Genomic DNA, 11,285 nt, shown 5'->3' with positions numbered 1-11,285 from the left:
CTGTGCAGTTGTCTTAATTCTACCTTTCTGGTGTCAATTATGAAATGTCAGAAGTCGGGCAGAATATTCAGTTGGGGACCATCTACAAATTGCAAGTTAATCCCTTTAAGATTACCTTGAGTGAAATTGTTGCCTGTGGTTTAACATGGGGTGGCACGGTGGCACACAGCGCCAGAGACCCGGGTTCAATTCCTGGCTTGGGTCACTATCCATGTGACCCACATTCTCCCAGTATCTGCATGGGTTTCCTCCGGATGCTCCGGCTTCCTCCCACAGTCCAAAGATGTGCGGGTTAGGAGGATTGAGAATGCTAATTTGCCCCTTAGTGTCAGGGGGGCTAGCTAGGGTAAATGCATGGGGTTATGGGGATAGGGCCTAGGTGGGATTGTGATCGGTGCAGACTCGATGGGCCAAATGGCACTGTAAGATTCTATGATAACTTAATTTCAAATGCCGTGATTGAAGGCATTGAAGGCAATGACATCTTTCCCTCTTTTGAGTAACTTGTCAATTAAAAAAGCAGGCTAACTGTTAACATATTAAATAATTTCATCTATTCATTTCAAACAAGATCACCAATTATTTGGTGACTGATAAGAGGTTCCCTTTACTATTCAGCATAAAATGTTTGGACATTTCATACTTACTGAGAGTCAGAGTTCAGCTTGTGATTAACTGTAGATGAAATCTAATGTTCTACTTATTTACAACATTCCTGTAATGTATTCCACTGTCAATAATTGAATATAATGTGGAGATGCCGGCGTTGGACTGGGGTAAACACAGTAAGAAGTCTCACAACACCAGGTTAAAGTCCACAGCCAGGACGGTTCACTAACTGTCCTAGCTGGAGACAATACACATCTCTTTAACCTGTGCTTAACCCTCTCTCCACGCACATTGTCTGTACCTTTAAGACTTGATTACCTGTAAAGACTCACATTCCAACTATTATTTTGTAAATTGAGTTTGTGTCTTTATATGCCCTGTTTGTGAACAGAACTCCCACTTACTTGATGAAGGAGCAGCGCTCCGAAAGCTAGTGGCTTTTGCTGCCAAATAAACCTGTTGGACTTTAACCTGGTGTTGTGAGACTTCTTACAATTATTGAATATACAGTGGTTTCATATGTTTTTTTTTTCTCTTTACAGGCAACTAACTCCTGTTTGGGAAAAAATCAGCCACCATGTTTCATTGGTTTCAGATTTTCTTCTATGCTTGTGGCTTTAATTTGTAAGACATAGGTCAATTTAATTTGCTCTGCATTCAGAATTACCATAGCTGCTGCACTGAAGTCAGTTATCCTAAATAGATTTAGGGAACAAATGGAAAAATATGAAAAACTTGCAAAAATTGGTGAAGGTTCTTATAGTGTAGTGTTCAAGAGCCGAAACAAAGATACAGGACAAATTGTTGCCATCAAAAAATTTGTGGAATCAGAAGACGATCCATTCATAAAGAAGATAGCTGTGAGAGAGATCCGTATGTTAAAGGTATGACTTCAAAGGCTGTTTATGTTTTCCATATTTTTAGTAAAAAATAGTCATTGGTGCATGACTATTTTCATGTTGTATCTAATTTGTGCTATTAACATCATTAGAAAAACCGTAATAGCAGAAAATAATTATCTTCATGTTTTTAATGGGAGCACTTCAGAACACCTTTCTTTGGGTTTACACATCATAATTCCCCCATGCAGTTTCAGTGTTTATAGTCATTTAAGTCTGACTTCATTACAATGTTGAAATTAATCCTAAGACACCAGTTTTACTGCCTTATTAATCAAACTCTTTGGAAGACAAATTAACTCACCAGTTAAAGTAAAGGCATTTTGCTGTTTTGATTCAAGGTCCAGTTATAAAAAATGTGAAAATGTTTGAGGTAAGGAGTCTGTTAGGGACCAGATCAGAAGCCCCAAGGTATATTGTGAAGTTACACCAGACCCCAAATATTTTTTGATTTTGGCATTAGTGTGAGGATAAGGTGTTTCACCCCAGGTGTGATTCTGTTGACACGCTAGGAAGCTTTTATAAACACAAACTTTATTTAACCTTGCAGTTTAACTATGATGAATGAATGAGCTTAACTTTTACCAATTGAAATACTTAAACATGACAAGATACAATTCTTAACTACTAACCTTTCTCTATAAATTCCAATTTAAACAATATTCCTCTTATAAGCTTAAATTACTTTGCAAAATCAGTTAGCAAATAGCACAGGTTTATGCGTGTTTAACTTGTTAACAGTCTTAGAGCATTTGAATACCTCTGGAGAGATATACAGAGAGACACCTGTCTTCTGACACTCAAACAATGGAAAATGAAATTACCAAACAAATACAACTCCTGTGATAGAAGGCGACTTCAAGTGAAAGTCATTCACTGAAAGCTGGTTATAGTCTAATGAAGAAACTAAAATATATTGCAATGGATGAATTTTGGGAAAGTTATGACCAAATGCCAAATAACTTGCAAATGTGGAAAGCATCATCTTTAGCTCCATCTGGATATGCAGTACCATGAATCCAACAAAAACAAGTAACAAACATCATGCCCAACTCCAGTCACTGCTCTGTACCTCCACAACGCAGCATTATACACTTTACTTCCAGCCCCATATATAACATTTCTTCCAATTGTACCTTTAAGAATTGTATTTATATCATGTTTCTTGTGATGGGTATGTTTAAAATTCAGCTCTGGTTTACCTGGTGTCGATCTGTCTGCAAACCAAACAGCTCCATGCCAAGAATGCAGGAGAATAACTAATCCTAGATTAGTTATCCAGCGAGAGAGAGAAACACCTCTTGCTTCTTTCAGGATCAAGCAGAAACTCAACTGTTTTCCCCTTGTAAGCTTAACCCTATCCATTCACATGAATCTGTCTCTTGTCAATCAACTTAATTAAACCCTACTCTGAAACCCCAGGGGATAATCCAAAAATAAACAAAAATGCATTAGCTCAGATTAAAACAAACACCCCATTATCTAGGATTAGTTATTCTCCTGCATTCTTGGCATGGAGCTGTTTGGTTTGCAGACAGATCGACACCAGGTAAACCAGAGCTGAATTTTAAACATACCCATCACAAGAAACATGATATAAATACAATTCTTAAAGGTACAATTGGAAGAAATGTTATATATGGGGCTGGAGGTAAAGTGTATAATGCTGCATTGTGGAGGTACAGAGCAGTGACTGGAGTTGGGCATGATGTTTGTTACTTGTTTTTGTTGGATTCATGGTACTGCATATCCAGATGGAGCTAAAGATGATGCTTCCCACATTTGCAAGTTATTTGGCATTTGGTCATAACTTTCCCAAAATTCATCCATTGCAATATATTTTAGTTTCTTCATTAGACTATAACCAGCTTTCAGTGAATGACTTTCACTTGAAGTCGCCTTCTATCACAGGAGTTGTATTTGTTTGGTAATTTCATTTTCCATTGTAGTGCAATAAAAATGAGTCAAGGAAAAGCAATGTAAACTGACCAATGTTAAAGTGAACCTAAGTGACTGGTGCAACTGTGCTTGGAAACTATTGAGAAAGTTGGCATAATATTCCAAACTGGGGTTCTCCACTGTCATCACCGCTTCAGCCTCTTGGAAGTGGTGGTTATTTCAGTTTGAAACATTTACAGTTTCAGTTTGAATGCTTGCTGATTGAGCATCAGGTTAGGTGGGTTTTTGACCTTCCCTAGAGATCCCCATTAAGTTCATTCAGATGTTCATCAATAAAAAGCCTAGATTTAACATGCTGATTGAAGTGCAAAAAGGGAAGTTGTTCTAATCTATCCTTTGTTATTGATGAGTCTTCAAACACTTTGTGAAGGCCTCAGCTAACCATTTCATGGATCCTCTTTTCAGATTAAAAAGGGAAGTTGTTCTAATCTATCCTTTGTTATTGATGAGTCTTCAAACACTTTGTGAAGGCCTCAGCTAACCATTTCATGGATCCTGTTTTCAGATTTAGTACATTGGTTTTGCTGGTTTATATCCACAACACAAACCTTCCACCACCCTACTTGATCTCACCCTATCAGCAGATCCTTCTATCCCTTTCTCATAAAACAACCTGAAATCTAGGCATGTGACAGGCAAAAATCACATTTCCCACTGACCAGCTATTCATCCCAAATATCAACTAATAACTCATAGCAAACATGCAATAATGTCAATCACAGATAATGGGTTTATATTATATAATACCTGAAATTGAAGAAAAACTAGTGAAGAACAAGAGACCTCTCTCCCAAAACCCTGCTGATTTGCTAAATTGACTGACAAAGACAACATCTGACTGTTTGACTACAGACATCATTGTAGGTGCTGAACACAACTCTTTAACTTAAATCCTTCACTCCAGACAATCAACACTTCAATTGCAAGATACAGACTTGCAACTATATCTTAAAGCACAGAACTGAATTTCACCTTTATCGTTTATTCTTATTTGCACTTAATCTTTATATGTATTTAGTTAATAACTTTGTTACTTTTACTTAAGTATCTAATAGCAATGATTTGTAATAAACTAATCTTCACCTTGTTGAAAACGAAAGTTTTGCTGCTCGTTATTATTTAAATTGAACCACTCAGACGTTAAAAGTAGGCTACATATGAATACATACACATTCTTAGTCCATGGATCACTGAGGAAATGCCTTTTAACTAGTCAGGCCACCTAATACCAGATACTGTCCTCCAGAACAAAAAACAACAATTCATTATGACTCAACACTGTTTTCTTTCACTTAATAAGAAGTCTCACAACACCAGGTTAAAGTCCAACAGGTTTATTTGGTAGCACAAACCACAAGCTTTCGGAGCACTGCTCCTTCATCAGGTGAGTGGGAGTTGTGTTCACAAACATGGCATATAAAGACATGAACTCAATTTACAATATAACGGTTGCAATGCGAGTCTTTACAGGTAATCAAGTCTTAAAGGTACAGACAATGGAGTGGAGAGAGGGTTAAGCACAGGTTAAAGAGATGTGTATTGTCTTCAGCCAGGATAGTTAGTGAGATTTAGCAAGCCCAGGCAATGTGTGGGGGATGCAGATAGTGTGACACGAACCCAATATCCCGGTTGAGGCCGTCCTCATGTGTGCGCAACTTGGCTATCAGTTTCTGGTCAGCGATTCTGCGTTGCCATGTGTCGTGAAGGCCGCCTTGGAGAACGCTTACCCGAAGATCAGAGGCTGAATGCCCGTGACAGCTGAAGTGTTTCTCAACAGGAAGAGAACACTCCTGCCTGGTGATTGTCGAGCGGTGTTCATTCATCTGTTGTCGTAGCGTCTGCATGGTCTCCCCAATGTACCATGCCTCAAGGCATCCTTTCCTGCAGCGTAACAGGTAGACAACGTTGGCCGAGTTGCAAGAGTATGTACCGTGTACCTGGTGGATGGTGTTCTCACGTGAGATGACGGCATCCGTGTCGATGATCCGGCACGTCTTGCAGAGGTTGCTGTGGCAGGGTTGTGTGGCGTCGTGGTCACTGTTCTCCTAAAGGCTGGATAGTTTGCTGCGGACAATGGTCTGTTTGAGGCTGTACGGTTGTTTGAAGGCAAGCATTGGGGGTGTGGGGATGGCCTTGGCGAGTTGTTCGTCTTCATTGATGACATGTTGAAGGCTCTGGAGAAGATGTCGTAGCTTCTCCGCTCCGGGGAAGTACTGGACGACGAAGGGTACTCTGTCCGCCGTGTCCCGTGTTTGTCTTCTGAGGAAGTCAGTGCGGTTTGTCGCTGTGGCGTGTTGGAACAGTCGATCGATTAGTCGAGCGCCTTATCCTGTTCTTATGAGGGCATCTTTCAGCGTCTGGGGGTGTCTGTTATGATCCCCTCATCTGAGCAGATCCTGTGTATACGAGGGCTTGTCTGTAGAGAATGGCTTCTTTAATGTGTTTAGGGTGTAAGCTGGAGAAGTGGAGCATCGTGAGGTTATCCGTGGGCTTGTGGTACGTCTTCATTTCTCTGCCTCTAACACACCCTTCACTTTATCTGTCAGTATGTGATTTAATGCTCTGTGGAGGCTGCCCCAAACCTCAGCTCATGGTCCTGGATCTTGGAATGTGCCAGCCTACAACACATACTCAGTCAAGGACAATATTTTGCATTGGAAGACTAGCAAATATCAGCATCTTTCACTGAGTTGATCATCCTCAAGCCTTAGCTAATGTGCATCTCTGGGAACAGCCATAGAACACAGAAACCTATATCATAGAGTAACTAGAGACAAACCTCCACAAAAACCACTGCATCTCCCTCCAGACTTTCTTTGCAGAGGCACATTCCAGAATAAGGTGGTCAGTGGTTTCTTCCCCACCACTGCCACCTTGAGGGCAGTGTGTAGACTCCAGGCATGTAGGAAGAATCTGACAGGAGGGTCTTTCTTGTCACCAGCCAAGCTATGTCATCCTACTTGTTTGAGAGTTCTGTCGATGAGACATTCTACCAAAACTTTGGCAGTCTGCTCAGGAAATCATCTTGTGGAGATGCCGGCATTGGACTGGGGTAAACACAGTAAGAAGTCTAACAACACCAGGTTAAAGTCCAACAGGTTTATTTGGTAGCAAAAGCCATGAGCTTTCGGAACAGGCTGTCCCTTCGTCAGGTGGGTGGGAGTTCTGATTACAAACAAAGCACAAAGACACAAACTCAATTTACATGAATAATGATTGGAATGTGAGCCTTTACAGCTAATCAAGTCTTAAAGGTACAGACAATGTGAGTGGAGGAGCATTAAGCACAGGTTAAAGAGATGTGTATTGTCTCCAGACAGGACAGCTAGTGAGATTTTGCACATCCAGGCAGGTTGTGGGGGTTACAGATAGTGTGACATGAACCCAATATCCCGTTTGAGGCTGTCCTCATGTGTGCAGAACCTGGCTATCAGTCTCTGGTCAGCGACTCGGCGCTGTCGTGTGTCGTGAAGGCCGCCTTGGAGAACGCTTACCTGGAGATCAGAGGCTGAATGCCCGTGACCGCTGAAGTGCTCCCCAACAGGAAGAGAACACTCCTGCCTGGTGATTGTCGAGTGGTGTTCATTCATCCGTTGTCGTAGCGTCTGCATGGTTTCCCCAATATACCATGCCTCGGGACACCTTTTCCTGCAGCGTAACAGGTAGACAACGCTGGCCGAGTTGCAAGAGTATGTACCGTGTACCTGGTGGATGGTGTTTTCGCGTGAGATGATGGCATCCGTGTCGATGATCCGGCATGTCTTGCAGAGGTTGCTGTGGCAGGGTTGTGTGATGCCGTGGTCACTGTTCTCCTGAAGGCTGGGTAGTTTGCTGCGGACAATGGTCTGTTTGAGATTATGCGGTTGTTTGAAAGCAAGAAGTGGGGGTGTGGGGATGGCGAGATGTTCGTCTTCATCAATAACATGTTGAAGGCTCCGGAGGAGATGTCGTAGCTTCTCCGCTTCGGGGAAGTACTGTCCACCGTGTCCCGTGTTTGTCTTCTGAGGAGGTCGGTGCGGTTTTTCGCTGTGGTGCGTCAGAACTGTCGATCGATGAGTCGAGCGCCATATCCTGTTCTTATGAGGGCACCTTTCAGTGTCTGGAGGTGTCTGTTGCGATCCTCCTCATCCGAGCAGATCCTGTCTATACGGAGGGCTTGTCCGTAGGGGATGTCTTCTTTAACGTGTTTAGGGTGGAAGCTGGAAAAGTGGAGCATCGTGAGGTTATCCATGGGCTTGCGGTACAGTGAGGTGCTGAGGTGACCGTCCTTAATGGAGATGCGTGTGTCCAAGAGTGCAACTGCTTCCGGAGAGTAGTCCATGGTGAGTCTGATGGTGGGATGGAACTTGTTGATGTCATCATATAATTGTTTCAGTGATTGTTCACCATGAGTCCAAAGGAAGAAAATGTCATCGATGTATCTAGGGTATAGCATCGGTTGAAGGTCCTGTGCGGTGAAGAAGTCTTGTTCGAACCTGTGCATGAAGATGTTGGCATATTGAGGTGCGAATTTGGTCCCCATGGCTGTTCCGTGTGTCTGGATGAAGAACTGGTTGTTGAAGGTGAAGACATTGTGGTCCAGGATGAAGCGGATGAATTGTAAAATTGCATCTGGGAACTGGCAGTTGTCGGCGTTGAGTACTGAGGCAGTTGCAGCAATGCTATCATTGTGGGGGATGCTGGTGTAGAGTGCTGAGACATCCATTGTGATGAGAAGTGCTCCTGGTTCAACTGCTCCATGTGTGCTGAGTTTCTGTAGGAAGTCCATAGTGTTGCGACAGAAGCTGGGGGTTCTTTGTACAATGTGTTTCAGGATGTCCTCAACATAGCCGGAGAGGTTCTCGATCAGGGTCCCATTGCCCGATACGATGGGACGGCCAGGTGTGTTTGCCTTGTGTATCTTCGGGAGGCAGTAGAGATCTCCAACGCGGGGAGTACGTGGGATGAGAGCACAGAGGGTGTTCTGAAGGTCCGGATCAAAAGTCTTGATCAGAGTACTGAGTTGACAGGTGTGTTCTTTGGTCGGATCTGCGGGTAACTGTCTGTAGTGTTCCTCGTTGTTCAGTTGTCGGTACTCCTACTTCTTGAGGAAATCATCTGGCAGGATCTACTGTCTCATTTTCCCACAGGGTCTCTAGGATATTATGTGCCTGATGGACTTGTGACCAAAGTTGCGTTCCTGCATAAACTTTTCCACAAGGGACTCTGTGGTGTGATGCACCATCAATTTACGAGGTCTCCAGCGAGTGAGTGAAAATAACAGGCTTTTAATTGCAAAGAACTGGAACACACCCTTGTAGCTAGCCTGGCCCAGACTGAGGCAGGGGGGAGGAACCGTCACCTTTACACCTCGATCAGGTGGAAAGGGAGGAGTCTCTGGTCAGGTGCAGCAGGGGTGTGTCCAGGTTTATGACATGTAATTACAGTGGGTCACCATATTCACCCCCTGTTTAAAAAAGAGTCCAGCTGGGGTGAGATGGGTGGAACAATATATGGAGATGCCGGCGTTGGACTGGGGTAAACACAGTAAGAAGTTTAACAACACCAGGTTAAAGTCCAACAGGTTTATTTGGTAGCAAAAGCCACACAAGCTTTCGGAGCTCCAAGCCCCTTCTTCAGGTGGTCCGCACAGGACCACTCACCTTGGAGGGTTCGTGAGAAGAAGGCCACGGGTCTGCCTGCCTGGTTAAGGGTGGCGGCCAGGGTGAAGTCAGACGCATCACTCTCCACCTGGAAGGGGATTGACTCATCCACAGCGTGCATCGTGGCCTTCGCGATGTCCGCTTTGATGCGGCCGAAGGCCAAGCGGGCCTCTCCCGACAGGGGAAAAAGGATGGATTTGATAAGTGGACGGGCCTTATCCGCATAATTAGGGACCCACTGGGCATAGTATGAGAAGAAGCCCAGGCATCTCCTCAGTGCTTTGAGATTGGTGGGAAGGGGAAGTTCCAGGAGGGAGCGCATGCGGTCAGGATCGGGGCCGATGACCCCATTCTCCACTACATACCCCAGGATGGCGAGGCGGTGAGCGCGGAAGAGACACTTCTCCTTATTGTAGGTCAGGTTAAGGAGAGCGGCCGTGTGAAGGAATTTATTGAGGTTTGCATCATGGGCCTGCTGATCATGGCCGCAGATGGTGACGTTATCCAGGTATGGGAAGGTGGCCCGCAGCCCGTTCTGGTCCACCATTCAGTCCATCTCACGCTGGAAAACCGAGACCCCATTGGTGACGCCGAAGGGGACCCTAAGGAAGTGATAGAGGCGGCCATCCGCCTCGAAAGCAGTATATTTGCGGTCCTCCGGGCAGATGGGGAGCTGGTGGTAAGCCGATTTAAGGTCAATAGTGGAGAACACCCGGTATTGCGCAATCTGATTGACCATGTCAGATATGCGCGGAAGGGAATACGCGTCCAGCTGCGTGTACCGATTGATGGTCTGACTGTAATCGATGACCATACGGTGTTTCTCCCCAGTTTTGACCACCACCACTTGTGCTCTCCAGGGGCTAGTACTAGCCTCAATGATCCCTTCCTTCAGGAGCCGCTGGACCTCGGACCGAGTGAAGGTCCTGTCCCCCGCACTGTACCGTCTGCTCTTGGTGGCAATAGGCTTACATTCGGGGGTGAGGTGTTCGAATAGTGAGGGAGGGGTGACTTGAAGGGTCGAGAGGCTGCAAGTGGTGCGCGGTGGGCAGTCTAAGAACTGTGGGTTGCAGACGGAGAGTGGGGGAAGAGGCCCGTTGTACTGCAACGTGACACTCCTGAGATGGGTCAGGAAATCGAGCCCCAGGAGTACAGGAGCGCAGAGGTGTGACAGCACCAGGAGCTTGAAATTTTCGTACTCGGTCCCCCGAACCGTAAGGGTCACCACACAGTACCCGAGGACATCCACCGAGCGGGACTTTGAGGCCAAGGAAATGGTTTGTTTAACTGGCCGCACAGAAAGGGCGTAGCGGCGCACTGTATCGGGGTGGATGAAACTCTCTGTACTCCCGCAGTTGAACAAACAATTTCCCACGTGGCCATTTACCTGGATGTCCATCATGGACCTGGTGAGTTGATGCGGACAGGATTGATCTAGCTGGACAGCTGCCACCGTGGATCCTGGAGGATGGTCGACCGCAGTTGCCGGCATCCAAAATGGTGGCTCCCTTGACTCACACGCAGCCGATGGCGTCCAAAATGGCGGCTCCCTTGACTCACACGCGGCCGATGGCGTCCGAAATGGCGGCTCCCTCGGGTTGCACACAGCACTGTTTGGCTTTGAGGACGACTTTGCCCTGCAGACTTTAGCATAGTGGCCCTTCTTCCTGCACCCAGAGCAGAACACCTCCCTAGCTGGGCAGCGTTGTCGGGGGTGCTTCCCCAGGCCGCAAAAATAACACTTCGGACCTGCAACAGCCGCAGCAGTCGAATCGTTGGTGGGGTGCGGTGTGGCGTAAGTCTGCGGCCCTCCTAGATACTGGGGTGGCAGCGGCCATGGTGCCCACGATGCACCAACCACAATCCCACCCAGGCCCTACTCCCACATCCCTACACATTTATCCGCTAATCCCTCTAACCGACGCATCTCAGGACACTAAGGGGCAATTTTAGCATGGCCAATCAACCTAACCCGCACATCTTTGGACTATGGGAGGAAACTGGAGCACCCAGAGGAAACCCACACAGACACGAGGAGAATGTGCAAACTCCACACAGACAGTGACCCAAGCCGGGAATCGAACCCAGGTCCCTGGAGCTGCGAAGCAGTAGTGTTAACCACTGTGCTACCGTGCCGCCCCACTTCTCTGACCACTGTCTTCTACTGGCCGACTGT

At 45.7% G+C, this 11,285-nt stretch overlaps 1 protein-coding gene across 1 annotated transcript in view; it reads left to right on the top strand.

The window, feature by feature from the left end:
• Positions 1–1,325: 1,325 nt before the first annotated feature.
• LOC144504595 (cyclin-dependent kinase-like 4) overlaps positions 1,326–11,285 on the top strand; it is a 54,348-nt gene continuing 44,388 nt past the window's right edge. The window contains exon 1 of the mRNA XM_078230187.1: positions 1,326–1,493. Coding sequence (XP_078086313.1) covers positions 1,326–1,493 — 168 coding nt within the window. The remainder of the gene's footprint in view (positions 1,494–11,285) is intronic.

The sequence above is a fragment of the Mustelus asterias genome, chromosome 15 (assembly GCF_964213995.1).
Source record: "Mustelus asterias chromosome 15, sMusAst1.hap1.1, whole genome shotgun sequence".
In the NCBI taxonomy this organism is placed as follows: domain Eukaryota; kingdom Metazoa; phylum Chordata; class Chondrichthyes; order Carcharhiniformes; family Triakidae; genus Mustelus; species Mustelus asterias.
Note: the sequence above shows the minus strand (reverse complement) of the source record. Positions and strands in the feature narration are given on the sequence as shown.